This window comes from Brettanomyces nanus, chromosome 4 (genome assembly GCF_011074865.1).
Source record: "Brettanomyces nanus chromosome 4, complete sequence".
Lineage (NCBI taxonomy): Eukaryota > Fungi > Ascomycota > Pichiomycetes > Pichiales > Pichiaceae > Brettanomyces > Brettanomyces nanus.
In genome coordinates, this window is record NC_052377.1 from 1977566 (window position 1) to 2005293 (window position 27728).

At 42.0% G+C, this 27728-nt stretch overlaps 17 protein-coding genes across 17 annotated transcripts; 7 read left to right on the plus strand and 10 right to left on the minus strand.

The window, feature by feature from the left end:
* Window positions 1-175: 175 nt before the first annotated feature.
* On the minus strand, window positions 176-1156 carry FOA43_004177 (uncharacterized protein; the record flags this gene model as incomplete). The annotated part of the gene is made up of 1 exon (XM_038924420.1): window positions 176-1156. The coding sequence occupies one exon, from the start codon at window positions 1154-1156 to the stop codon at window positions 176-178; it is 981 nt and encodes a 326-aa protein (XP_038780348.1).
* A 1088-nt stretch (window positions 1157-2244) lies between these two features.
* Window positions 2245-3024, minus strand: FOA43_004178 (uncharacterized protein; the record flags this gene model as incomplete). The annotated part of the gene is made up of 1 exon (XM_038924421.1): window positions 2245-3024. The coding sequence occupies one exon, from the start codon at window positions 3022-3024 to the stop codon at window positions 2245-2247; it is 780 nt and encodes a 259-aa protein (XP_038780349.1).
* A 1305-nt stretch (window positions 3025-4329) lies between these two features.
* FOA43_004179 (uncharacterized protein) lies at window positions 4330-4881 on the plus strand (the record flags this gene model as incomplete). The annotated part of the gene is made up of 1 exon (XM_038924422.1): window positions 4330-4881. One exon carries the CDS (start codon window positions 4330-4332, stop codon window positions 4879-4881), a length of 552 nt encoding a protein of 183 aa, XP_038780350.1.
* A 136-nt stretch (window positions 4882-5017) lies between these two features.
* On the plus strand, window positions 5018-6919 carry FOA43_004180 (uncharacterized protein; the record flags this gene model as incomplete). Its single annotated transcript, XM_038924423.1, has 1 exon — window positions 5018-6919. The coding sequence occupies one exon, from the start codon at window positions 5018-5020 to the stop codon at window positions 6917-6919; it is 1902 nt and encodes a 633-aa protein (XP_038780351.1).
* Window positions 6920-6972: 53 nt separating this feature from the next.
* On the minus strand, window positions 6973-7527 carry MRPS12 (37S ribosomal protein S12, mitochondrial; the record flags this gene model as incomplete). Its single annotated transcript, XM_038924424.1, has 1 exon — window positions 6973-7527. One exon carries the CDS (start codon window positions 7525-7527, stop codon window positions 6973-6975), a length of 555 nt encoding a protein of 184 aa, XP_038780352.1.
* Window positions 7528-7762: 235 nt separating this feature from the next.
* FOA43_004182 (uncharacterized protein) lies at window positions 7763-8197 on the plus strand (the record flags this gene model as incomplete). Its single annotated transcript, XM_038924425.1, has 1 exon — window positions 7763-8197. The coding sequence occupies one exon, from the start codon at window positions 7763-7765 to the stop codon at window positions 8195-8197; it is 435 nt and encodes a 144-aa protein (XP_038780353.1).
* Window positions 8198-8310: 113 nt separating this feature from the next.
* On the minus strand, window positions 8311-8979 carry FOA43_004183 (uncharacterized protein; the record flags this gene model as incomplete). Its single annotated transcript, XM_038924426.1, has 1 exon — window positions 8311-8979. The coding sequence occupies one exon, from the start codon at window positions 8977-8979 to the stop codon at window positions 8311-8313; it is 669 nt and encodes a 222-aa protein (XP_038780354.1).
* A 763-nt stretch (window positions 8980-9742) lies between these two features.
* FOA43_004184 (uncharacterized protein) lies at window positions 9743-10462 on the plus strand (the record flags this gene model as incomplete). The annotated part of the gene is made up of 1 exon (XM_038924427.1): window positions 9743-10462. One exon carries the CDS (start codon window positions 9743-9745, stop codon window positions 10460-10462), a length of 720 nt encoding a protein of 239 aa, XP_038780355.1.
* Window positions 10463-10678: 216 nt separating this feature from the next.
* FOA43_004185 (uncharacterized protein) lies at window positions 10679-12070 on the plus strand (the record flags this gene model as incomplete). Its single annotated transcript, XM_038924428.1, has 1 exon — window positions 10679-12070. One exon carries the CDS (start codon window positions 10679-10681, stop codon window positions 12068-12070), a length of 1392 nt encoding a protein of 463 aa, XP_038780356.1.
* Window positions 12071-12136: 66 nt separating this feature from the next.
* Window positions 12137-13066, minus strand: FOA43_004186 (uncharacterized protein; the record flags this gene model as incomplete). The annotated part of the gene is made up of 1 exon (XM_038924429.1): window positions 12137-13066. The coding sequence occupies one exon, from the start codon at window positions 13064-13066 to the stop codon at window positions 12137-12139; it is 930 nt and encodes a 309-aa protein (XP_038780357.1).
* Window positions 13067-13269: 203 nt separating this feature from the next.
* On the minus strand, window positions 13270-16824 carry FOA43_004187 (uncharacterized protein; the record flags this gene model as incomplete). The annotated part of the gene is made up of 2 exons (XM_038924430.1): window positions 13270-16796; window positions 16821-16824. The coding sequence occupies 2 exons, from the start codon at window positions 16822-16824 to the stop codon at window positions 13270-13272; spliced, it is 3531 nt and encodes a 1176-aa protein (XP_038780358.1).
* A 141-nt stretch (window positions 16825-16965) lies between these two features.
* On the minus strand, window positions 16966-18420 carry FOA43_004188 (uncharacterized protein; the record flags this gene model as incomplete). The annotated part of the gene is made up of 1 exon (XM_038924431.1): window positions 16966-18420. One exon carries the CDS (start codon window positions 18418-18420, stop codon window positions 16966-16968), a length of 1455 nt encoding a protein of 484 aa, XP_038780359.1.
* Window positions 18421-18840: 420 nt separating this feature from the next.
* Window positions 18841-20250, minus strand: FOA43_004189 (uncharacterized protein; the record flags this gene model as incomplete). Its single annotated transcript, XM_038924432.1, has 1 exon — window positions 18841-20250. The coding sequence occupies one exon, from the start codon at window positions 20248-20250 to the stop codon at window positions 18841-18843; it is 1410 nt and encodes a 469-aa protein (XP_038780360.1).
* Window positions 20251-20919: 669 nt separating this feature from the next.
* Window positions 20920-21975, plus strand: FOA43_004190 (uncharacterized protein; the record flags this gene model as incomplete). Its single annotated transcript, XM_038924433.1, has 1 exon — window positions 20920-21975. The coding sequence occupies one exon, from the start codon at window positions 20920-20922 to the stop codon at window positions 21973-21975; it is 1056 nt and encodes a 351-aa protein (XP_038780361.1).
* Window positions 21976-22017: 42 nt separating this feature from the next.
* FOA43_004191 (uncharacterized protein) lies at window positions 22018-23529 on the minus strand (the record flags this gene model as incomplete). Its single annotated transcript, XM_038924434.1, has 1 exon — window positions 22018-23529. One exon carries the CDS (start codon window positions 23527-23529, stop codon window positions 22018-22020), a length of 1512 nt encoding a protein of 503 aa, XP_038780362.1.
* Window positions 23530-23654: 125 nt separating this feature from the next.
* Window positions 23655-24356, minus strand: FOA43_004192 (uncharacterized protein; the record flags this gene model as incomplete). The annotated part of the gene is made up of 1 exon (XM_038924435.1): window positions 23655-24356. One exon carries the CDS (start codon window positions 24354-24356, stop codon window positions 23655-23657), a length of 702 nt encoding a protein of 233 aa, XP_038780363.1.
* Window positions 24357-24653: 297 nt separating this feature from the next.
* Window positions 24654-27716, plus strand: FOA43_004193 (uncharacterized protein; the record flags this gene model as incomplete). Its single annotated transcript, XM_038924436.1, has 1 exon — window positions 24654-27716. One exon carries the CDS (start codon window positions 24654-24656, stop codon window positions 27714-27716), a length of 3063 nt encoding a protein of 1020 aa, XP_038780364.1.
* Window positions 27717-27728: the final 12 nt, after the last annotated feature.

Below are 27728 nucleotides of genomic sequence, written 5' to 3' on the forward strand. Positions count from 1 at the left end.
GCCTGTTTTTTCAGGTAAATTTCAGTTTTAAATACTGCCATCCTCATTGTCTCAATTATTGATTGATGATCATATCACTTACATCACTAATGCCCAATGCCCCCATTCTCAAGTCACCTTTCTCGCCAACCTACCGCAACACATACAATGTCATAAATCCTCAAGCTAATTAAATCTATATACCTGCTAGCTTACTCAAAGTGCTTAGGAAATACTTGGTATCAACCATATTATTATCGTCATACTTCTTGGTAATATTGACAATCAATTCTTCAGCGACTCTCAGCAATTTATCAATCGTTTGCCTTGAATACTCACCACCGTCCGCACGATTGATGAGTTCAAGACAATGCTTCTTGAGTTCTTGATCCTTGGTACGTTGTTTCAAAATATTAAGCAATTCCTGGTACTCTGCACCTGAATCTTTCCCATATACCAAGATTGCATGAATGATAGGGAAGGAAAACTTACCCTCAGTGATGTCTTCACAGAACCCTTTATTACTCTGATAGGATTCACTCTGTAAGTTGAGATAGTCATCTTTAACTTGGTAAAGAATGCCTAAAACATTACAAAACTCGATCATTTCCGGGACTTCTTTGCCCACGCATAATCCCATCAACCTTGCAGCCAATCGAAACAAACCACCCGTCTTATTAATTACCATGTCCACATAGTCATCCTCTGACGGACAGATGAAGTTGTCTCTCCAATAGAGATCCATGCCTTGACCACGATGTAAATTCAACATCTCGTCAATAAAAATACCTATACAATCATTTTGCAGCTTCAAATCTTCCTCCCCTACCAACTCTCTAGTTAACTCCATGGCTTTGAAGTACATATAGTTGGAGCAGTTGATGCTTTGAGGAATCCCAAATATACGATGTGCACACGGCTTACCTCTTCTCATAACTGAACTGTCTTCAACATCATCGATAATTAGCGATGAAATGTGCAAAATGTTGATGATCTTCACCACTTTGTCCAGATCCGCCTTGGGAACTTTATAGATTAGATTCAATGCTTCGATCAATAGACCCCTCAAATTCTTTCCTTTTGTATGATGTCGAAGATACTCAAACGGTTCCTCAACATTCTTTTCCGACTTCGTTCCATACCTGGTACCTTTAAATCTCGTAGAGTCTATTTGCATGATCCTATGAAGAAGAAACACGTAGGCACTATTAACCGGCTACCGGGGCCTTTAAATTTAAGACCCAGAGATTCCCGCGCCAACTACCAAAATCCATCCGGGGCGAAAAACAAAGACACCTAAACAAAAAGAACCATTTTAAACTATACACTTTGGTTATACTTGATTACATCGTTTGAGCCACTTTATCCTATCGAATATGGAACGTATTCCTATAGATTGGCTAATGGAGATTCCTCCAGTCACTAGAACATATTTGGTTGGTGTGGTAAGCGTCTCTTTGCTTGAATATGCAGGGTTTCTAACAAGGTCCGACTGTTACTACACACCGGATGCTGTCTTTAAAAGAGGTGAATACTATAGAATAGTATCGTCTTTTTTCTATTTCGGAACCTTCTCTTTTGATTTGCTGTTCACATTGTTTGTGGTAACAAGATATTCCAAGGCATTGGAGCAGACATACGCCAGAACTAAAGACTATGTGTGGTGTCTTTTTGTATTATGCACTATGTTACTTCTCTATTCTTCCATGGTGGGAAACTTGTATATGATGGGATCCTACTTGAATGATACACTTCTTTATATATGGTCTCGAAGGAATCCAGACGTGGAAATGACCATCCTGGGTCTTATCAATTTTAGGTCCCTCTATCTTCCAGTGGTGTCTGTGCTACTATCCAGACTCGTTACGAATAACTTTAAGATCGAGTGGAAATCCGAACTTGCCGGGGTTTTAATTGGGCAGATGTTTATTTTTTTCAATGATATGTTCCCGAAGTTACATTCGTGCGAGTCTCCCCTTCGTCCCATTTGGTATTGGTTCAATGGAGATGTGGAGATGGTGACAGGGCCAGAGCCGGTGGTGGCAGCAGAGCCAGTGGAGGCAGCGGAGCCAGTGGAGGCAGCAGAGCCAGTGGTGGCAGCAGAGCCAGTGGAGGCAGCAGAGCCAGTGGAGGCAGCAGAGCCAGTGGAGGCAGTAGCCCAGGCCCCCCTTGTTGATATAGCACCCCATGACCTAACCCAAGCTGAACTCAGACAAAGACATGCTTAACCTCTTGTATTCTATAAATAATGACCATATATGTAAACTAAACAGATTTCGAAGGATCGAAGTTCCTTATTTTAGCAAAATCCGCATATTTAAGTCCTTCAAAAGTGTCATCTTCTTCAACTTGAGTATAGCCTGATAGATTGGCTTGTGTATCCTCAAGCATACTCAGAAGATCAAATCTCTGGGATTCCTCTCGAATATCTTTGAACTGATGACCGTGAAGGGAATTCATCTCTGAATAGAATTCGGTCTGATGACTTTCCGCTGAATTGGATTCTCTCTCAGCATTCTTAATGATTTGGCAAACTGTACCCTCATATGAACTGAGATCCATCTTTTGTAGATCCATTTCATTTGTAACATATTTGCTATTACCTGCAACATACACTCTGTTGGTGCTTTCAAAACCACTAGTTCTGCTAGATTTCATTTCACATAACACATCTTGAAGCAGCTTGTCTTCTCGGATAGACGGTAAATGTATCTCATCTAGCACTCTTCGCTTCTCTATAGCAACTTTGAGTCGATCCAATGATTTCTTTGAGAGATTTGGTTCAAGAATCTTATCCCTTACCGGATTATATCCTGTAATGGTACTCACATGATACTTATTTTTCAAAGAAAGTATGATTCGAAGAAGGCTCGCTTTGGTATGAGACTTGCCGCGCTCATCATCATCACTCTCACTTTCATGGCGATACACCTTAGGCCAAACTTTATTAGTCATGTCCTTCAGTTTTCTCATCCGCCTTACCTGCATGATCCTGTAAGCAGGGATCTTTCTTTGCCGTCTTTCCGAATCCTCGAAATATACCATATTTTGTACAATCACTAGACCATATAAGCCTGCTAACAAGTTCAGATCTTAACTTTTCATAGTGAAAAATTTCAAGATCTGGTATACACTGCCTTAATTATAAAAAGACTTTGGACAGAAGGATGATTTAAGAAGAGTTCGGTAATATATTTTCTCTAAGAGAAGATATAATTACAGGTCATCTTGAAACAAGTAATCTGGTGTATCTAGTATCTCTCTACCGTGTCACGGTAGCTGCGGTAGCTGCGCTATCTGCTGTACCTGTATCTAATTCTCACACTGGCGCGACATGACAGCTTAATCACACGTGCAAATCAGTGCGCCCATCTTTTTCTCCTAACAATTTTTTTAGTGATGGATCCTTATCTGTTGGGGTTGGTTATCTTATATCTAAAACTTGTCTTGTTAACTTTTCTTCGCACTATTTCTTATTCTTTTATGCTTGATCATCGAAAAGAAATGAAAGAGCCGGGGCAAGGTGGTTCCAGTTCTTCCAATGATATTTCCAAGTCATCATCTACTCCTTACTTCAATGCTTACCCTGATGCAAGCTCATCATATAACCAGCGCAAGACCTCAGGCGCAGGCTCAACCTACTCTATGTCTATGAATTCTACCGACTCAAGCGTATCCAGCACTCCGGAATTCGGGCCTGCTTCTGGTCCTACGACGCCAAAATGGAGAACTGCACAATCAAATTCTAGCCTCGATAGTATACCATTATTGGATTTATTGAATCCATCGAACGTTAGCCTTGAGCTCACCAACCATAACACTTACAAGTGGATGAAGAACTATGGGCGAAAACTCAATGATGAGAGAAGACGGCGACTTCATTTTCATGTGTCCAAAGATGACATGAAGAAGCTGAAGAGTTTGTTCGATGAGACGTTTGATAAGGCTTATGTTCGCATTGACAAGACGACCAAGGCATCCCAAACCGAGAAATTATTCTTTTCCATCACTCTCTACATAATATTTCTATGTGGATTGGTGATAGGAAAGCATCCCGAGTGGTTTCATGTTCTCTATACGGTGTTGTTTGTTGCGTTGATGCCCATTCGTTTCATCACATATTACAAGATGGGATGGGGGTTCTATTTGGCAGATCTCTGCTACTATGTGAATGTTCTCCTTCTTTTATACATCTGGGTCTTTCCTGGATCCAAAATGCTATTCGTTACATGCTCTAGTTTCTCCTGGGGGACCTTATCATTTGCCGTGGTAACGTGGAGGAACAAACTAGTACTCCATTCCATCGATAAAAGTACATCTACATTCATTCACATTCTTCCTGGAGTTGTCATGTATGTGATTACCCACGAGTTATCTTACGAATTCAAGAAGAAAAGGTTCCCAGGTTCGCTCAAGTTGGAGCATTGGGAATTCATGTATGGAATTCTCTACACATCCATTGTCTACTTCATCTGGCAATTGACATACCACTATTTCATTACAATCAGAAGAGCTGACAAGATTAAGAACGGTCAAGTGACATCTTTTGAATATCTTCGAAAGGCATTTGCAAACAAACCTATCGGAAAGTTTGTGAACTCACTGCCCGAACCTCTTCCGGTGGTAGCTTTCACCCTTATTCAGTACGGGTACCAGTTGACCACAATGAGTCTCTGCCCGCTATTTTTCCAGTACAAATACGCAGCTTCCGTTTTTGTTTCGCTCATCTTCTTGACAGCAAGTTATAACGGAGCCACATATTACGTGGACTTTTACGGTAAGAAATTCCAGAAGGAGATTGCGAGATTACAGGACGGATTGAATAAGCTGCAGAATAAACTGACATCAGTGGAGTCCTCAGAGGACTTAACAGCAAATTATTTGGATATCGGAAATAAGTAATATACAATAATGTAACTCACTCGTTGGACCAAGTCCAAAATATTAGGTGAAAAATTATTTCGATGAGATGAGATAAAGATATGAAAATTTTAAAGATCTTCAAACAAGATTGTTATTTGTAAGTAGTGAAATTTTGATGTTTGCAGCTAGATTTGATCCAACTTTCGGGGATAGAAAGAGAAAGATAAGTGAGGTTGAGAGTGAGAGTGAGAGCGAAGGTGGACATGAAGAATTGGAAGTAGAGATTGAAGAGGAGATCAAGGAGGAGATCAAAAAGGAGATCAAGGAGGAGATTAAGAAGGATACGCAGGACGAGATCACGGAGGAGACCCAGGACGAGAAAATGACAGATGCGTCAACCACGGATTCAACTAGTTCTGATGATAGCGTTCCAGAAGAAGAAAACAAAGGTCATTCATCAGTTTTAGATCGATTTAATCGGACTATGAGACTGCAAGATAAGATAGTTGAAGCTGACTTAAGCAAAATAGAAGAACCAGCAGTTGAGACAAAAGATGTTGGTCCGATACCTCAGCCAAAATTGCCCAGGGACAAGAAATTAAGATCCAGAGAGGCGATAAATAGGAATCTTAACTGGTTAACTACACCAGAATATCATAATACTGAAAGCACAAAGAGATTTAGCGATTTGAGCCCGAAGTTGGATGAGAGATTGGTGTCCAATTTGAAAACGGAGTTTGGAATTGAAGACGCTTTTAGTGTTCAAGTGAGTGTAATAGAAAACGTCCTCAATGCTGCCAACAGGAACCGACTTAATCCTAAACCATTTGGAGACTATCTGATTAATGCAGCCACTGGTTCAGGAAAAACGTTAGCCTACTTGATACCTATAGTTCAGACACTCGAAAAGAGAACAGTTCCCAAACTCAGGTGCATTATTTTGGCTCCTACCAAACCGTTGGTGAGTCAGGTGTATTCAAACTTATTGAATCTTATCAAGGGATTCAACTTGAATGTTATGATGCTTAAGAATGATCAAAGTTTGGCATCCGAGCATGAGAGGTACGTGCAGAACAAGCCGGATATCTTGGTGAGTGCACCAGGTAGATTGGTGGATCATCTAATCAACTACAATATTGATCTCAGCCAACTGCGATTCCTAGTGGTTGATGAAGCGGATAGATTGTTGAATCAGTCGTTTCAGAATTGGTGCGATTTGCTTGTATCGAAGATTGAAAAGGACCAGAAGTTAGATGGAGGAGCAGATTTTTACAACAGCTTCAGTATACGATGCGTAAAGATGATTTTGAGTGCTACCTTGACCACAAACTCAGAAAGATTGTCTCATTTGAAGTTGTTTAAACCTGATTTAGTGGTGATAAACGATTCCGAAGAGTTGGTCAACGAATTATATCAGCTTCCTCCAAACTTGGATGAGTATTATATCAGAGTTCCGGAAGCTTTATCTTTCTACAAGCCTCTTATATTGTTACATCTATTCATGAGTCAGGATGATTTAAAAACACATGGATTAGTATTCACAAAATCTAACGAGTCTGCCATTAGATTATCTAGACTTATGGAACTACTGGTGTCCAGGAAAGTGGTCGGCTCTTCCGACCAAGTGAATATTCTTTCTGTGAACTCTTCTATACGAACTCAGGAAAGACAGAAAGTATTCAAGAAGTTTGACAAGGAAGGAGGAATATTGATTTCCACGGATCTTGTCAGTAGAGGATTAAACTTTGACTCTATTAAATTTGTGATGAATTACGATCTTCCCCTTTCTACCAAGGAGTACATTCATAGAGTCGGACGTACAGCTAGGGCCAACAAGCCCGGTAAAGCGCTAACGTTTTGTTTTGGAGAGGGTGAGTATAGGTGGTTCAAGAAGTTGGTGTACTCAGGAGGAGTGATTAATAGACATCAAAAGACAGTTAACGAAATCAAATTTGTTAGGAAGGAAGATATGACAGGTGAAGGAATTGAATTTGCAGTTGATTTGGACGACAAGCAGAAGAAAGACTACGAAGAGACGTTGAAGAAGTTGGAAAGCGAAGTATTCCAAAGACACTGACCAACAAGTAGATTAGCTACACATAGATAGATATATACAGGAATGCATCGCTATTACTCCTTCTTTTGAGGTCTTTTGACACCATATTTAGATCTAGAGGTTTTTCTATTAGCAACCCCAGCCAAATCTAACGCTCCCCTAATAAGATGATACTTGACACCAGGTAAATCTTGAGATCTACCTCCTCTGACATACACAACCGAGTGTTCCTGTGCATTATGGCCGATACCAGGAATATACGCAGACACCACTTCGCCGTTGGAAAGTCTGACTCTAGCTGCCTTTCTTTGAGCCGAATTAGGTTTCTTCGGCTTCAAGATCATCACTCTGAGAATGACCCCTTTCTTAATAGGACATTTCTTAAGAGCAGGAGATTTTGTAGGCTTGGTCCTTTTAGTCACATAACCATTTCCCTTTCTGGTTTGATTGAGTGTTGTATTTCTCTGCTGTGTGAGTTGGAATAATGACGAATTCACCGGCTTTATGGCAGCCATGGTTGGTTTGATGTTGATGAAATTACTGGTCATGTTGACCTTGGATGCAAATAGTGGCGACGAGACCGCCTTAGATCCCATGAGGGACGCTCTGCACAGAATATTTCTAAGCATTCTTCGACTAATTACTGCTCGTCCTATAGTTTTCCAGCCTTCAATAGATGACCGAATGACAGACAAAGTACGTCTTTCATCTTTTTACTGCCTATTTAAAAGCCTTTTGTTACCCGGCCGCTGAAGTTTTTTTTTCCATCATCCTCTGGTTAGCGAATACATTCGAGGTCAGTTCTCTACTTAGTGAGGAAAACATAACTGGGTAAAAGCAAGAATTGAAAGAGTATTCAACAAAATGTTTAGAAATATCACTGCCACTACTTCCAAAAGATTGGTGGGATATACTAGTTGTCTAAAATCAAGATACCAGGTTTGCAGATCGTTGTCTTTGCTGAGCAACAATCACAATGCATACAAATCGCGTAGCCTGGCATTCGGAAAGTTACAGCAGGTGAAATTCTATAGCCATGCACCACCTTTGACAAAGGATATTATTCAGGATAGAATTGTCGAATTGCTAGGATCGTACAGTAAAACAAACAAAGATGCTAAGATTGACGGAAGTTCGTCATTCTCGAAAGATTTGGGGCTAGATTCATTCGACGTGGTGGAAGTTGTCATGGAAATCGAGTACGAGTTTTCAATTATAATACCAGATAATGACGCAGATGAAATCAGGACAGTTGGACAGGCGGTTGACTATATTGCCAAGCAACCAGATGCTTGCTGAGCTAATATTAAAAAAAGACGATCTACACCCGTTACCCCTTGATATATTTATTTATTCATCCTTATTTATTACACCATATTTGATTAATAAGTCTATTAGTAAATTATGGGATGCTAAAAATCCTTTGCTTCCTCACTCAGACAGTCAATTTCAGTGTCTTCCACCGGGATGGTAGAGCTCTTGGTCGCATCCACTGTGTCTAATTTGGACTCGACATCTTCTTCGGATGATCCATTAGCAAACCATTTGAAGCGGCAACACCATACGAGATGGCTTGCAAATATACCTATCTCGAGGAAAGCACATATAGAGTAGATAATGGCTCCCATGATATCGAAGTTAGCAGGATCTACAGCTAATGAAGCGAGAGAAAAGATAGCTCCCGAGAGATCGGTAGCTAAGAAGATAAAGTTTATACCTATAACACGTCCCTGTCTTTTGTAGAGTTCAAAGTAAGGGGGTATTAAACCCAATGCCAAAAGTATCGATGCGATTATTCCGTAAATAAGAATGGGCCACGTGACACCGCGATCCATGTAGAGCTTCCTTAAGGGGATGACAGAAGCTATTTCCACCGCTGCCCAAAAAAGAATGAAACCCCCAGCCCTTATGATGATCTGCTTCTTTGGCCTCGACACCGGAGGATAAAGCATGACTTGAATGTAGACAATCCAGCATAATATACCAAACATGTGAGGCTGCAACTGGATTGGAATGGAAGCATCTTCCGAAACAAAGTAAACAGCAAAGAAAGGAGTGCATAGACACCACAATAGAGTCATACTCTCTGGGAGACCGGTAGTATTCTTTTTTATATAGTTGTGAATGATTTGCGGTATCAATTGGACGCACCAACATATGGTACCGATTGTACCGAGAACATTTGACGCGGAAGAAGTCATGTAGGAGATATCAGCCGAAAAGACAGAAGAAAACAGGCTCACTAAAATAAAGAATAAAATAAAACTCCTCGTTGGCTATATACAAACGAGTATTGGAGCCACAGAGCTAGCCGTAATGAGTCTTATGGTCCCTCGAGGAATGGCTTTCCTCTTTCGGACACGTGATGTTCTGGCGCCAAACTATTCCCCGAAAAAATATTTTCCATGCATCTTTTGGTTTCTTTTTCGCGAGGCCTTCGCAACGGTTTTATGTTCTATAAGAGGAGAGAAAGATAATTTAGCGGTAGAGAAGGTGTACATGGGCCGGAAGAGTGCCCGTTGTCAGCAAAGGGTCACGACTTGCGAGATGCAAAACACTTCATGAATCAAATTTGTGAGTGGGTTGGCCTATACGACCGAGCTCAGTCGTCCAGATGAGCCGCAAGAGGCTTCTGCATCAAGAAACTCGAGGCGAATTCGGATCGATCGGTTGAAATATCGAGTCGATTATAGTCGATTCGGAGGACGATTTAAATACGCTTCCGTCTTCCCTTTAATCCGTAAAGGCCTCCAACATTGACGCAGATCTTGCGTGGATGAAAAACTCTGGGACAGTCTGCCTCAGAAATGTATACATCTTTTTTTCTTTATATGTTTCACAGTGATGTCTCCGGATGCCAGAAAAGTAATTGAGTTCTTGTCTAAATTCGCCACCTGCGACTTATCCGATGCGTTAGTCAAGAAAGGTCATAAGGATGGAGGCTATTTTCCTAACCTGACCAGGTATTCGTCCAATGCATCGAATATTAGTATGATTGGAAAGGCATACACCGTACTTTTTGCTTCTAAAGATGATCCTAGACCAGCAATTGAGGGTGGATATATCGATAAGCTACCTGAAGATTCCGTATTGATCATCGCAACAACAACCAACCTACAGAAATTGGATGCTCCATATACAAAACTCAACAATGCCCTATACGGGGGGCTCATGTCGACCAGAGCACAATATTTGAAAAGTAGAGGTACAGTTGTATTTGGCAGAATCCGGGATCTCGACGAACATAGAGATTTAAACAGAGATGTATTCTCATATGGAATAGGAAGTGCTGCTCATGCCCCGGTGGTGAAAATGATAGGTATCAATGTTCCAGTGGAAATTATAATTGATGAATATTCAGAGTCCAGAAAGGAAGTAATTAATCCCGGCGATTATATTATGGGGGATAATAATGGAGTAGTTCGGGTCGAAGATAATGAAGAATTAGGTAATTTACTGGAGTATATTCCCAAACGTGTCGAAGCCGATAATCTTGTGAAACAGGATATTCTTAAAGGAGAGCGGTGTAATGCATCTCAGAAGAAGAGAAGAGAGGGATTGTAAGTAACGTAGGTAAGAATAATGAATTAAGGATGTGTAGAGCAGGGACCAGCAGGAGCAGCAGGAGCCACCAGGAGCCACCGGGACCAGCAGGACCAGCAGGACCAGCAGAGCCCAGCAGCCCCCGCGCTCCGCGTCGCCTAAATTCGTTCTCGTTAAAGATCTTTTGACCCCCAAAGTTCTCTGTTTCACCGTTACATTCCATATCTTACATAAGTCATGGTTACGGACACAACGTACTATGATCGTCTTGAAGTGAAACCTACATCAACGAGATTGGAAATTAAGAAATCGTACAGAAAACTAGCCATTAAATTTCATCCAGATAAGAATCCTAACAATGAGGAAGCTGCAGAGAAGTTCAAGGAGATTAGTGAAGCCTACAAGGTGTTAAGTGACGACCAGTCACGTCAGAAATACGATCAGTTTGGATTACAAGAAGGACAGGAGATGACGGATCCTGAGCAGTTCTTTGACCAGATATTTGGAGGAGAGGCTTTCTTGGATTATATTGGTGAGCTTACGTTAATGAAGAACTTGAGTAAAGAGTATGAGCTTGAGAAAGAAGACGAAGAAGGGAGTAAAGAGGATGGAAAAGGTTCAACTAGCACCGATAAGAGTACAACTGCTGGAGCCACCCCTGCTGGCGCCACCACTAGTACTGGGACCACCCCCTCTACCGAGGCATTGAGATTGGAGAATGGTGAACTGAATACTTTAACAGTAGATGAGAGGGAGAAACAAATAAAGAAAGAGAAAGAGAGAAGAAAAAAAGAACATCGGGAGAAGATTGATGAAGAGAACAAAAAACATCGAGAAGAAATCGTAGGAGGGCTTACGAAGAAGTTGATCGATAGGTTGTCATTATATACAGAGTCAGAAAAGGACGAAAGAGTGGTGAATGCGTTCAGAGAGAAGTTCCGACTTGAAGCAGAAAACATGAAGACGGAGTCCTTTGGTCTTGAAATATTGCACGCCATAGGCCAAGTCTATTTGACCAAGGCCAATATATTCCTCAACTCTCAGAACACGTTTCTAGGACTTGGCGGTTGGTATGGATCAATGAAAGAGAAGGGAAGTATTATACGAGACACGTACAGAACCATCAGTACTGCTTTGGATGCACAGAGAACAATGCAGGAGTTGACTTCGATGAACGATAAGCGCGATCAGTTTTTGAAGCAGGAAGAAGAGAAGAAGAAGGTTGAAGATGAGGGAGCAGCAGAAGATACTGTGGTGACCGAAAGTAGAGGCCCTGAAGAGAACGTGGTACCGGAATCTACTGATGACAAGAATTCTAAAGTTGCTAAAGAGGAACCCATTCCAACAGATGAGGAGGTGGCACACATGGAGAAGATGCTTATGGGTAAGATAATTGCTGCTGCCTGGAAAGGATCGCACATGGAAATATCTTCAGCTCTTCGAGACACGGTGGATAATGTACTTTATGATGATACTGTAGATCTAGCCAAATGTACGCAAAGGGCAGAAGCACTTGCTATTGTCGGTAGAGTGTTCAAGGATGCCAAAAGGTCGAGGTGGGAAGCAGAAGAAGCCAGAGTTTTCGAAGAATTGATGGCAGAAGCAACGCAGAAGAGATCGAAGAAGTGACTTATAGTGGCTCAAATTTAGCTTAATATATATACAGTAATTTTTCTATATGCATGGATGAAGAGATCACTCGGCAGTGTAGTAAATCTTCCTCAAGTTGACAATCTTCTTACCTCTCTCTAAAGCTACCTCATCCGTAGTCTTCTGCTCCAAAAGAGCCTCCATTGTGCATTTGACAACGTTCATTTTATTTCTGGAACGGTACACTTTGGTACTTAAGTCCTTAATACCTGCACATTGAGCCAGCTCAAAGATCATCGAATTACATCTAAGTCCAGAACCAGGGGGAGCGGATCTCAAATGAACTACAGTAGCTCCGTACTTGTGTTCAATGTTACCAAATATAGTTCTCTCCTCCAATCTGGGCACCTTAACCAAATTCTTCACTGCTTGCCAATGGGCTTTAAGAATAGCGTTACTCGGCTCTTCAGGATCTTTTCCTTCCCCAATGCCCAACATACCATTTCTATCACCTGCGCAAACTAAGGCATAAAAAGAGTTGATTTTACCCTTGGAGGTTTGGTTTCTCACAGTTTTAAGCACCAACGTCTTAACATTAAGCCTGGAGATGTATCTTTCGTCAAACCCTGTTGCTAAGGACAACTTTTTAGCCAATTCCTTCAATTCTGAGGTCTCCTCCGATCCCTCCGTAGAGATCTGATTCTTTGGATAGTCGCTTTTGTTCGACTGGGTGATGGATAAGAATGACTCTGGATTCTGAGGCAGGTGATCAAAATATGGATCCAGAGTAGTGAAATCATCAAGGTAATGTGGAGCAAACTGAACCGTGTTGAATGTTTTATTCTCATAATCTGTTGGATCAATCGAAGATTCAGCTTGCAGTATTGATTCCACAATTTTTGGCTCGTAGAACTGCATTAGATACTGCATATGCTTGAGCTTGTTGGTGTCGAGACTCGAAACGTGCTGCCCCCTTGGTGCACTTTCAAAACATCTAGCCGACAAAGAAAACGGCCGAGCTTGCCGGCCAATCATCCTCATGAAATTATTTGCAATCATATCGATTCCTTTATTACCGGTCTCTCGATGACTCAAGAAGCTTCACCACACCAAATGCTCCTCGTTTTAAGATGAAAAAAATTGACGACAAGTGACGAAAGAAAATTTTGAGGACTCAGACTCGACGATCGATTTGAAGAATACAGTATTTATTTCTATAAAATTGGGATTTTATTGACCTAACTCGAGCCTGAACCTCTCCTAGCACGACTTCCTTCGGAGGACTCCGTATTAAGATGAATTGAGCTTTGATCGTCACTATACGACGAACCAGAGTAATCGGAGCCACCACTATTGGTGTAATGTAAACTGTCAATTAAATGAGAAGTGTCAGATTCTGTAGAATTTGCACTGGAAGCTTCCTCCGACGCAGCTTCCTCCGACGCAGCAGAGTCATTATCAGGTTCCGCCTGTTCACCATGTATCTGTCTGTTTGGATTGGTGACCGATGTGAAGGTTCTTGACTCGTCTACATCTCCTCCAGGACCCATCATAATGGCCCTGAACATACGGGTACCAGCACGCAATGTATTTGTAGCTAGTTTTCTCCAAGAAACACCATTTTCCCGGATGTTTTCGACTGCCTCTGATATATTACTTCTCGTTCGAGTTGCAGGAATGGAAGGACTGATCCCAGAAGACATGGTTCGTGTTCTCCGCATTGTATGATATGCCTGAAGTTCATCTCTGTGCTTAAGTTTATCGGAATTGAGAACAACAGCTCTATCAATAGAGTAAGGCAAACCTCTCTGCCTTCCTCTCAACATCATAATGATAATAACCAATTTCGAGAGCGTAGAAAACCTTCCAGAAAAAGACGGAGTGTAGTCCGGGTATCCCAAACTTAATCCAACACCACCATAAGCTGAAACGGTCTCAAACAGAATCTGAAAAACTTGAAAGTAATAGTCACCACTTTGAAGCTTCTTATTTTCACAAACACATATAATGAATAAACCAAGGAACACAAACCACAAATCAAAGTAAAGTTGTCTCTTCAAATGCATTCCCACAAATGATCCTATCGACTTCCGACGGGATTTAGTCTGATTTTCATCTTCATCGTCAATATATACACCCAATGACTGCTCCTCATAGACATTGGTACGTCTAATGGACATAGCCAATGGTAACACAGATATATACATCATGATCATATAGCTGACTTCAATAGCAGAGTGCAAAGTTCCAATATTAACAACTGCCAACCCGGCAGTCCTTGTAGAGAAAGCCTGAAAAAGACCATCTAAAACACGGTCTCCCTTCGGAATATCCCGTAAAGTGACATTATCCAAATCCAATGCAACAAATAAAATCAAATCAACAGCATTAAGAATAAGTAAAACTGCCAAAAGCCAGTACGTTGGACCAGAGGGAAACAGTAAAGTAAAGCAACGCCTAGGATGATCAAGAAGGAATGCTAATGACTCATGATACATAGTGAGAGGCTTTGACAGCTTGAACATGATCCAGATAATGAATCTCAAAAATATTGGAAATCCCGTGTTACCAATGACAATAAAGAAACTGCCTATAATCAAGACATAGGGACTCTTGTTGAAGGGAATCATAGAATCCGGGGTTAAAGTGTAACCTAGGTTATTGAAACATGTCTGAGATGTAAAGAACGCCCACCAAGTGGCAGATACACCGTCATTATTGACTATTTCATGATACCTATCCTGGGTGAAAATAAGTCCCATGAAGAAACACAGCGCAATAGCGTGGAAACCAACATAATATACTACCAAAATGATCGAGAGTAGTTTTAATGAACGATATTCAACACCACCCAATTCTTCTCTTTGGGAGTTAGTCTGCGCCACAAAAGTAGAGTTTCTACCTATAGTTGGGTTCCAAGAGAGGTAGTTGGTACGATTAAGTACTCCATTCCTTGAATACAGACTGATTAGTTCATCATCGGACATATCAGAAGGATTGGAGTTAGCTGGCGAGCTTGACTGTCTTCCAGTGAATGTTCTTGTAAATCGACGACTAAGCTTAGGTAAAAATCCAGATGACTCCCTACGACCAAAGCGACCATCAGTAGTTGGGGAGTTATCAGAAAGCCTTCTTTTATCGTTAGCAGCAATAATCGCACTCCTGGCAGAAGAGTGATTTGCATCGTCATTAGCTGAATAATTGTCATCGGAGATAGCATCCCCTGGTACTTTCTGTATCCCAGATAAGGCTTCGGACGGACTAGATTTTGTAATATTCTGTGGAGCTCCACGTGAAAGATGCCGTCTCCATCTACTTATGGGGCCTCCCTTAAATTGCAATTCTTTACCATTACCCTTGATGTCCTTAGGCGAGCCGCCATCTTCTTCCTCTTTTATCTCGTTCAACTCGTCTCTGACCAAATAATCCCTTTGAGCCTGTTGACGAAGAAGCTTCAGTCGTTGATTTCTTCTTTGACGCCGATATCTTCTGTGCCTGTGATGATGACCCGGCAATCTCAACGATTCGCGTTCTGCAGGGCCATTTATATGTAAAGCGGGACCAGATTCGACATCTGTATTTTTTTGATGGCTTCTATGCTGCATCATTGAAATGGACATATACAAATCTCTTGGATCAATGTCTCTAGACCTCGTCTCCTTTTTAGTAGGATGAGGAAGCTCTGCAAACTGAATATCACGATCCTTGGCGTTGGGTAGATTATGAGAGACGTTATTAGGATGATAATTTGAGACCTCTCCAGGTTCTAGAATGGACGTCTTCGATTTTCGATTCTCCTCATCGTCACCACTTGAGTGAGACTGAGACGGTGATGGCAAGTCCTGTAGTTCTATATCGTCGTCACCAGAAACTCCCCCGTCAACCACATTATTAACATCCTGCTGATTGTTTTCCAAATTGTCTTTATACCCGCCATTTTTTGAGTTCTGTAACCGAGAATCCAACTCCTGTTGTGAATTGTGCGTATTGTAACCACCGTCAACTCTCTCCTGATCCACGATGCTGTTATTTCTCGCATTGTCCATAGTCATGGTACGAATGGCAGCCAACGTAGCCGTACGCCTCATACGAAAGTCTTTGGCCGACTTTTCCTTAATATCATCCATACTTTTCTCGAACCAGTAAATACGTGCAAAGACAACCATAGTGTGAATGAATATAGGTGTGGTCATCATGCAGATTAAATATATGGACAACTGTTGAAACAATGTCAACCTGTTAACGTCAACGGTATTCAAACCAGCCTGAGAAGCAGCACCACTACCGAAAAATAGGGCATCAATATATCTTATATTATGCTGTGGGTATATGAGAATAGACCCGAGGAACGCCATGAACGTGACGTATATGTAATGAGCAACAATAAAATTGGGAACCAGTCTCTTAACCCATGGACCAAGAAAACCGTCAATTGCATACAGAATCTTTCGTATCTTGTAGCCAAATGACTCTTTTATTCTGGCACCAACAACTGAAGGATACCTACTCATGTGTTTGCGTAATCGAGGGAGTTTCTCATGGAGAAAAAAGTTCCAGTGTGAACCACTCGTATCTTCCTGTGCTGGTTCCAGCGGTCTACTGTCTGACGGCTGCTCAGCGTACCCAACTTGTGCAGGACGAGCAAGGTGTGCAGCCTGCATTATGTGAACGCCTCGAGAGTCCCGAGAAGACCCCGAATGTACAGACGGTATCGAATCATCTTCGGGTTTGAGATCATCGGACAACACAACTCCTGTTCGTGATCCTGAAGAATCAGACGAAATTTGACTCATCATTAAATGAAGAAATGTAGAGCTGTACAATACAGAGAGAGACTATTTACTATAAGGTATATATCTCTATATACGCGACCCAGATAGAGATTAATTTTCCGGGCATCGGAATTTTTCAGTTGAGTTTTTTAGTTGGATCTGCTAGGTATCCGAAAGGTAATATGGAATAAATGCCAATGAATCCACAGATTTATTATGCTGATGCTGTTGTAGTGGCTCACCGTCGATCGCACGGCCATCGGAGGGTTGCTGTTGTTGTTGTCGTTGTTGTTGCTGTAGCTGTTGCTGCGGCTGTGGTTGTGTTTGTGGCTGGAGACCTTCATCTGATACGACCTCTGATAATCGATCGTAAACAGTAGTGTTATCAGTAGCAGAATTCCTATAAATGTCTGGGAAAGCTGTAGTTTGCGTCGTGGTAGTTCCATCCTCAGGATTTACTAACTGAATGGTAGCTATCGAAGGAGGAGGGGCACGCACAGGTCGAGCACCGGCGGAATTAAGAGAGGGAAATGAGTGTAGCGGCTGATGTGCTGCTTTGGAGTTCATATGAACAGCGTTGGATCTACTAGGAAGAATTTGCGAGCGAAGCATAGACACTCTAGCCGGATCTTTACACTCAGGACAATGCTTTATAACGTTGGAAACAGTCTCTTTCACTTTGGGCCAATGATAATGCTCGCAAATCAACGAAGTGGTCTTATTAATGCCAAGATGAGACTGCATGTGCACTCTACGAGCTATGCGATACTGTTCAGTCACATTGGAAATCACCTCCTTGTCTTTCAGATATAACTTGTCGTCCTGAACTGTGTAATGGTAAGCCAATGCACGAAGCCTGGACTTCTCCTGACGAGTAGCACTCTCAGGATACTGCCCTGATGTAAGATAATTCTTAATGTATTCATGCTTAGTCGACCCAGAATCTTCCTCCTGTTTGAGTTGAAGCTCCCTTCCGTATGTAATGGCATCAATCAGTGAGTCCTTGGTACTCTTCAACAATCCACAGCCCTTAACACAGCCTACTTTACTGAAATGGAGCCTCTCCAATACTTTTTTGGCAGCAATATTCGTCTCAAATATTAATTCAATCATCGAATAACTATATCCCAACCGTGGAGCCCACGTGAGAAAGCACTCGGTCAACGTAGTACCGATACCTCTTCTGCGAATACCGGCATTCACTAGAAAGTTACCGGTACAAACGTGAGCAGATCGCCCAGGATAGCTGGATTTGATAAACATTGTTCCCAAACACTTAGTTGCCCATTGCTTCACATCGACATTCTCGTCCAAGCGAGAACTATCACCAAGAACCATGACTGCTGCGAACTGACCGAACCAATAATCTCGGAATTCTTCAACGGTAAGTGGATCAAAGAACGGCTGTGTATCTCCGCGTGATATCTCATCGTTGTATTCTTGTGTCAAAAAGAGAAGCAAGTTATCGGGAAGTCCTTCCAGATCAAATATCGGATAGATCGTCGCTGTGGTTTCTTTATCTTTCAATAGTACTGTAACACGCTCTATTCGAAAGGGAGCAGCGTAATGTGGCATGTAGTGATTTCGAGAGAACACAACGTTATTGAATCCCCCCATGATTGAAAAGAACCCGGAAATAGAGCTAAGGAGTAGATGAACAAGTACAGTTAGTGAGTAACTGATGCTCTCAGGTCTTGGTTCTTTCTTTATCCTTCCGTTGGGCTTGTTTTATTTTTTCCTTCCCGCGCGACGACGGGTATTTTTCACCACTAAATCCCTAGAAACAGAGAAATAGGCTTGGATACTAACGTTACTTGTTGATCGTAGCCATATTCATTCACATGAAAAGCAAAAGCAAAAAAGGAGATAAAGGTGTCAGCGGTCAAAGAAGCATCGAACATAAAAAAAGGACAAAGAAAAGTAAAAAGTAAAGAAAGAGATATATAAAATAAAAGAAAATGAGGGATAGATAGAGAGATTCAAGAACACAACCAGCCAAATGATATTTGATTGATCAGTAAAGACTCAGCAAGGAACTCAGTTGTTGAAAGGTCTTATAGTTTTGTTGGCCCTACCCCAGCCAGATTTGAGAGGTCTTCCGTTGATAGTAAATCCGTTCAATTGAACGATGGCCAGAGCAGCCCTTTCATGAGAGTCATAAGTGACAAATGCACAACCTTTCTCAGGAAGTAGTTTGAAGTTAACTATGTAACCGAAATTCTGTAAGAGTGGAATAAGGTCACTCTGTTGAGTATAGTGGGCCAAATTTCCCAAGTAGACGGCACATAGCCAGTTTGGAGCCTGTCTAAGAACCATCTCATATGATTGAGGTTGCATCATTGGTGCTCTAGCGTTAACACCGTTTGCAGGCATGGCTCCTCCAAGCATATCCATGCCATTAATAGGCATATTGGCAGCACCTACAGAGCCTGCAGCTCCTTGCGGTGCAAGAGGAGGTCTAGATATTCCACCCATGCCACCAAGACCACCAGCATTCATGCCACGGTTAACTCTGTTCATACTACCTGGGAAATTTTGATTCTGAGATCTATGAACAGCCCAATTTAATCGAATTGGTCTACCGCCAAGAGAGGCCCCGTTCATAGTTTGTAGGACGGCTTCTGCATCTTGAGATTCTCTAAATGAAACAAAACCATAACCTCTAGACCGACCGGTCTTCATGTCCCACATAACATTAGCCTGAACGAATGAAGGGAACTTGGCAAAGGCACTGGTCAAAGTGTCGTCATTAATCTCTGGAGAAAGATCACCAACAAACAAAGTATACGTATCGTTATTACGGAACTGCTGGGTTCTGTATGCCCAGGTAATTTTCAATGGATAGTTGGCTAATACTGTAGAGTTCAATGCACGCAGAGCGTTCTCTGCTTGTGTGTTATCATCGTATTCGATAAAGGCATAGTTAAAGCCTTGCTTGTTTTTGTCATAGAGAACCTTCATACTTTGTATTGGAGAGCCAACAGAGGAGAACAAGTCACGAAGAACGTCTTCAGACACAGATTTGTGAATATTTCCGACGTACAAGACGGTCTTGGACAGTTCTCGTCCACCCTGAGATGCTGTGGCCGGTAGGGCTTGAGGATCCTGAGATGAGACCGCCTGAGCAGACCCATCGTCCGGAATCTGAGTCTGATGATCAGGCAGTGTGACAGCCTGCGAATTGGTTTGCTGGCTTTCCTGCTCGCCATCCAACTGCTGCTGCTGCTGTTGCACGGGTATTTCTGAAGGCTCCTCAGTCTTTAGAGATGGATCTTCATCAATTGATTGCGATTCAACTTGCGATTGGATACTCGATTCAGGAGCGGATTGAGCTGAAGAAGGAATTGAGGCAGTCGCAGTAGAGCCAGATAGTGCAGAAGAAGAGGAAGGGGCAGAAGAAGCTTGGACCTGCTCAGAGGATTCCTGTTCAGATGGTTGTTCGGACATTACGTGTATAAGAACAAAGAAAAAGACAAATGATAAGAAAAAAGAATAAAAAAAAACCGAAAACGAAAACCCACGAAAGAAAAAGGGAGAACTGGATTAGTCGAGGAAAATAACCGCTAGGGGAATCGAGGACTTGAACAGAGATTCAGCTTTGACTAAATAAATGAGGTAGAGGATAAAGAGAACGAGATCAACTAAACACGAAACAAAGCTATTCAGGTAGTTCATATCATTGAGTTTTGGTGAAGTGCATGAAAAATTTTTTTGGATTTGATTATCATCGGTTTAAGGAAGTGCAGGAGAACGGAGAAGAAGGATTTCTGGCAGGAGGGGGGCTTAGAGCCAAAATTTAGAAGAGATTACCGGTCAATTGGCAAGCATGACAATTATGTGGAAAAGGGTTTGAAGCTTTTACTTTGATTGTAGTTGCTAACTAATAGATGGAGCTCCCAACACCAGCGCGCCAACAGGCCCCTCTTCGCGGTCACACAGAACTCTCCCCGTAGGCTCTTACCCCGGTGGACCCTTCTATCCGCAGACGGACTCTTCCCGCATTAGTTCCACTGGAAAGTGACTAACCGGTTCAAGATAAATATGCTGAATTTCTGTATCACCTCATTTTTCGTCTATTTTCTCCTTTAGTCAACCAATTTGAACATTTTCCCAGTAATGACTGAAACCCCTACTTCTCCAATGCTATCAAGGGTGCACACTTCGGCCCCAGATACGGATTCTGCAATAGACAGAACCATCCCGGAGTTTCCTGCTGCTACACCAATCGATGAAGACAATTACTTTAGGTTACATAAGCCTCCTCCTTATCTCTCACAGATTTCCCGGGACGTGGCCGAGTTCATCAATTTCCATCACAAGCAAAATAGGAAGGTCGCTCTGGTAACTTCTGGTGGAACTACAGTTCCTCTTGAAAACAACACTGTGAGGTTTATCGACAACTTCAGTGCCGGAACCAGAGGTGCAACGTCGGCCGAGTATTTCTTGGAGAATTCCTATGCTGTCATCTTTCTACACCGAGAGTTCTCTCTGCTTCCTTACTCTCGACATTATAGTCATACCACCAATTGCTTCTTAGACTATCTGGCCGAGTCGCCTGATGGTACCAAAGTAGAAGTTGATGACAAATTCCAGAAAAAGATGCTAGTTGTGCTTAAAAAATACAGATACGCTAAGGACCAAAATCTGTTATTGATGGTTCCATTCACTACAGTGCACCAGTATCTCTTCACGTTGAAGTTGATTGCCCAGGAAATGTCTGTCATTGGTTATGATGCCGTATTCTTTCTTGCTGCTGCTGTTTCCGACTTCTTTCTTCCATCATCCCGGATTCCACAGCATAAGATTCAATCCAAGGAAGTCGGAGGGAAGTTGGTTGTCGATTTGGAACCTGTCCCCAAGTTTTTGAGAAGATTGGTTGATTCTTGGGCTCCTATTGCTATGATAGTATCGTTTAAATTGGAGACTGATGACAGTATTCTCATAGATAAGGCTCGTGCTGCATTGAAGAGATATAACCATCAGCTTGTTATAGGTAACTTGCTACAAACAAGGAAGAAACAGGTGGTATTTGTGACTCCAGAAGGAGAGAGATGGGTCAAACTAACCCCCCCACAAATTAAGAATCGCATCGATATTGAATCTATTCTTGTTCCCGAAATTATCAGTATGCACGGAGACTGGATCCAAAGCAGAAAGGAGATTGGACTGTGAAATAAGTATAACCTTTATAATTATGTAAAGCGTATACAACTATTACAAGAATGATAATCCAATTCCCCACTGTAAGCCTCTTCTAAGATCGTCTCCACTGTGTGCCACCAATGGTAAAGTGTAGTTGAGTTCGAATCTTGCCGCAGGATGTGCATAAACGACACCTAAGCCTGCACTAAGGTCGACTTCTGTAGTCACACCACGAGCAATATCGGATATGCTACCACCATCCTTGTAGCTTCCAACATTGATTAGCTTTCCTGTATTAAGAAAGCTGTGCATCTTGAAATTGGAATCCTTGGCAACGAAGGGAATTTTATTGAACAAGCTGATACCTGCAGCAAAAAAAGCATCACCACCAATTGACATACCCATCTGCTTAGGACCCATTCCTGATAGCATGAAGCCTCTCATGTCGTTAGGTCCACCTAGTTGAAACTTATCCATCGGATTCACAGGATCACCATATAGTCTGGTAATTAATCCCAATTTCCAGTTGATATTTAGGCAGGAAGTATCTGTCAACGGAAGGCTAGAAGATGATTCTAAACAATTTTTAAGAAATCTTGAACCAGGTAATATTGATAATTCCGAGGATATTTTAAGAGCATTACCGTGGCGTGAAAGTACCAGAGAGTCTCTAGAATCATACTTCAAAGTATAGCACAAGCTGGATTTCAACGAATGGCCAGCATTCATAAGGAAATAGTCGTTAACAAGTGAATTTCCTCTATAATTGTTAGGCGAATATGCCATTTTGATGCCTCTTAGAAGGTTTTCAAAAGACAATTCATGATTGAACTTCTTTTCTGAAGGGAAAAAGTTTGAACTTATTCTATTTGTAATACCCGTAGAGTATTGGTCGTGATATGTGGTGTAATCTATAAGTCTAGAAGAATGATACACTAAGGAATCAAACTTTAGGTTTGGGTTGTTGTTCAAAGGCATCGAGTAGTTGAGTAGATACTGTGACTTGTTCTTTGTTCCAAGTCCATTTAAAGATAGATTGGTGTCAAAGTTAAGTAACTCCCCTCCTCCAAAAATGTTCTTCCATTGTAAAGTAAGATATCCGTCTCCTTCACCATTACCCACGTTGGTACCCACTTTCATGAAGAACTTCTTCACTGGAAGAACATTCAAGTTGGCTACGAACTCTAATGTATCTTCACAGTTCGTGGGCGATTTCATCTGCGGTTGTGTCAAACTAAGTCCGATGTTTCTTATAGTACCTGTCTTCATAAAGTTAAGTGCGGTGAGATCAACGTTCTTTAAGAAATCCTCCATAGTGAGTCGTTCGTTGTTGCTTAATAAAGGTTGGAGCTGTCTCTGTAGAAAAGCATATCTGAAGCTATCTCCAGCACCAAGTACAACGACTTGGGGGACTTTGACCGGTCTCGTTCGGTTCTCGGCTATGATATTGTTTAGTACTGTTCGATTGTATTTGCCGACTGCATCCTGTTGTTGCCAGGCAATTTTCATGCTCTTGGAGGTATCGCTGGAATCAGATGAAAACGATTCCATGAATCGTTCATCGAAGTCGTTTTCATTGGTCATAGAAAAAGAATTATTCAGAAGTAATGAAGAGTCTAGTGACTACAAAAGACACTTGACAAGAACGCGGAATTTATCCTCGCTTACAAGAAATTTATTAGCGACAAACAGTCTGTCATAGATAGTACTCAATATTCAAATAACCTTACCCAGTTGAAATACTTGAACCATTTGGGTTGAACAAGAATGCATTCGCCATCGGCAATCCTTTCAGCCTGATGATCGTCATCGGTATCGGGAAATGTTTCGATGTGTCCTTTGATGACACATTTCCGGCCATGGGACTCTGTAACTTTGGCCACAAGCATTACCATGGAGTTGGGCTGAATCTTAACATGATAGTTGATACTGAGACGAGCAGTGACACCTCGTTTGGATGGTAGTTGAGGAAATCCACAGAAACAAAGCGATTCATCCATCAACGTAGACACAACTCCATTGTGAATCTTTCCGTCAGTGCCTACCAAATTTGAATCCAATTTTTCAAATGCATACATCTTACCTGCTGTAGTATTGATGAACACAAGACTACCCACAGCCAAATGCTTAGGGGAGTTCATGAGACCTAACCCCACATGGTTCACTCTGTGTGCTTCTGGAATCAAATCTGATGACATTAGCATTGTGTAATTACTGTCATTAATCAACTTCTGGAATATCTCGGACTTCTGTACTCGGTTTAAAAGTGCCAAAGTCTCTCTATTACGAGCAGACATCTGACTAGGCTCTCTGTCCGTGGAAGGAGGCCATGTATGTGCGCACATGGCAAACCCTGCCGCAAAGAATCCCGTTGCAAGTGTTGTTCTTCCAATGATCTTGAACATTCCCATCTTTAAAACTTGTATTTGAAGATAGATCAATCAAAGGATCGATCACTTCCTCCTCCTTCTCTTACCCACGTTATACGTGAGCTGCCACACAAATGACTCGTCGATCGACGCAATCCAATTTTTATTTTCCTATAGCCTCAAATTCGGGCTTTCCCCTCGCTGACTCGAACGGGGCATAAAATATATTATTTAGTTTGTTATATCATCTTTATTTCTTTTCCCTTCTTCTCTTCTGTTTACTTCTCGGCATTCGTTTTCTCGTCCTTACATACAATTACTGCTTTTTAGTAAGGTACAATGGACGGAGACGCGTCGAAACCCACCGAAGAGGCTTCCTCTCCTGTTCATGAAGAGATTATTAAGGATGCATCTTCAATTTCAGAGGTCAAGCAGGTGTCTGCTGAGAAATCTGATGACAATTCTTCTGATATGGAAGACGAAGAAGAAGAAGCTTTTAAGGAGGTTAGTGAAGATCCAAACGAGGTCAGTGAAGAGCTCGATGAAGTAAGCGAACAGCCTGATGAAGTAAGCGAACAGCCTGATGAAGCTGAAGAGCAGCCTGACGAAGCAGAAGAGCAGCCTGACGAAGCAGAAGAGCAGCCTGATGAAGCAGAAGAGCAGATTTCAGAGCCTCCTTCTGAATCTAAGGGAACCACGAATGCTACTTCAGACAATGCCTCTAGTGCTCATGAGGAGTCTGATAATATTAACACTAATGACTCCAATTCTTCCAGTGCCAACGATTCGATGGTAGTGCAGGCACCAGTGATTGCAGCTAATACCAATGTTGCATCTGAAATTCCTCTTGCCAAAAAAGCTCCTCTGACTTCAGGTACCAAGCCGTCTGAGAAGGAATATATTAAGGCTTTGGGGAATGCTGATGGAGATATTGAACTTCCGGATACAGAAAGCGAAAATATTAAAGAAGAGCCGTCAAAGGTTGCCGTTAAAGTGGAAAGCAAAGCTCTTGAATCTAGTGCTTTGGATACCTCTAGAACAAGTGACAAGCCTTTTGCAGAGCAACCCATGAAACAGAATGTATCGAATGAAAGTAAGGCCAATGAGGAGACCACTCCAGGAACAAGGTCGGCTACTGAGGGTCCGACCACCACAACAGATTCGCCGATGCCTGATTCTGCCGCTGATACCACTGCCGTTTCTGAAACCTCGGAACCTCAAGCAAGTATTTCTATGGCGTCCTTAAAGAAGCAAACGCACACCATAGTTTTACCCTCCTATGTATCATGGTTTGACTTGAAGCAGATCCACAAAATAGAGAAAGAGTCTCTTCCGGAGTTCTTTAACAAATTCAACAAGAATAAGTCCCCCGAGATCTATGTCAGGTATAGAAACTTTATGATCAACGCCTATCGGTTGAATCCCAATGATTATCTTTCATTTACAGCGGTGAGAAGAAATCTCGTTGGGGATGCAGCTACTCTCCTGAGAGTTCACAGATTTCTAGATAAATGGGGGTTAATCAACTACCAGGTGAATCCAGAAACAAGACCTGTTCCTGTTGAACCTCCTTATACTGGTGACTTTTCTGTTGATTACGATACTCCAAGGGGAATGTTTCCTTTTGAAGGATATCGTCCGCCTAATGAACTGCCAGATTTGTCTAAAGTTAAGGAACTTTTGGATAAGCAAATGGGCTCTGCACAGACCGTCAGTAAGTCGAAGGAGGCCACACCAGCAGATGATGGGGAAGAGCCGCCTAAGAAAAAAATCAAGATTGTCAGACCGGATATTGATAATGGTTGGACAGAGGAGTCCTTGAAGAGATTGACTGAAGGTGTGGCAAAATTCAAGGCTGACTGGTATAAGGTTGCAGAGTATGTTGGCCAGAAGACATCGGAGGAGTGCATTATAAGATTCCTTCAGTTACCTATTGAGGACAAGTTCTTGGAAGAGCACAAGGAAATGTTGGGGCCACTCAAGTATATTCCAAACCTGTCGTTTTCATCTAATGATAATCCTGTGATGTCGACCTTGGCCTTTTTGTGCCGGATGATTGATCCAGAGGTGGCTGCTGCTGCTTCCACCAGAGCTATCAAGATTATGGATGAGAAAATTGACGAAAAGATAAATGCAGGAAAGCCAATAGGTGACAAGAAGGTTGATGATGTGCTTGTCGATGTTGAAGATGCGGCTGTGAATTCATTTGGTATTGTGGGTGCCAGATCGCATTTGTTTGCCAGTTATGAGGAAAGAGAAATGAACAAATTCAGCGTGAACATAATACAAAACCAGTTGAAGATTGTCGAGCTAAAGTTGGCTAAGCTCAATGCTTTGGAAAAAGAGTATGAATATCAAAGAAAGCAACTTTCCACAAAGAACGACGAACTTTTCTTAGAAAGATTATCTCTCTTCAAGTATACTGATTCTGTGTCGTCCAAGCTAATGCAAGCCATTGACGTTCTTGATTCTGCAATGAGGGTTCAGAAGGAGGAGAAGAAGGGAATTTCTCAAAGCGTTGTAAATGGGGAGGCCTCCAAGGATGCAGATAGTAAGAATGAGGAGATGCCCGAAACTTCTAAGCCTGTTAAGGTTGAAAAGGAACTGGCCGAGGATTTACCTATTTCTGATCTGCATGCCCGTGAATTGGGTATGACCGAAGAAACTTCTGTTGAGGCACCTGCTGAGGCGCCTGCTCAGCAGCATTCTGACGAACCTGCTGACGAACCTGCTGACGAACCTACTGACCAACCTGCTGACGAACCTGCTGACGAACCTACTGACGAACCTACTGACCAACCTGCTGAGAAAACTGATGACGGACCTGCTGAGAAACCTGACGATGAACCCGTTGACGACTCTGAAGAGAAAATTTCAGAGGCTGAATCCGAGCATAAAGAGTCTGCCGTGTATGAAGATGAAGCAGATAAGTCTAAAGAAGTTTTGAAGCCCATTGAGTCTACAGAATCTACTAGAGAAAAAACTACCGAAGAATCTGTAAAGATTGCTAAGACGGGTACAAAGGGTGAGAAGTCTGCTGATGATGTTACCATGCCTAAAGAAGAAAATCAAGAGGTTGATATCGCTGCCCCTAAAAGGGACGAAGCAGCAAGTACTAAAGTTGATTCCGATGGTGATGCTTTTATGGAGGAAGAAGCTTCCTCTGAAGCGGTAACAGGACTAACAGATAACCTTATATCATTGACTTCGCAAGAATTAGAGAAGTTGAAGAATTTGGTTCATGACGCTAGGGATGTCGTTCTCAAGCCGCCCAGAAAGCAGCTTAATATTCTTGAAACGGAATCTCCGGAGGAACAGAGCACAAATAACGAGGGAGAGGAGTCGACTGTTAAGCCTGTCAGCTTTGAGGCTCCACAGTTATACAGGTACTGGAGTGGCTAGTGGCTTGAATCA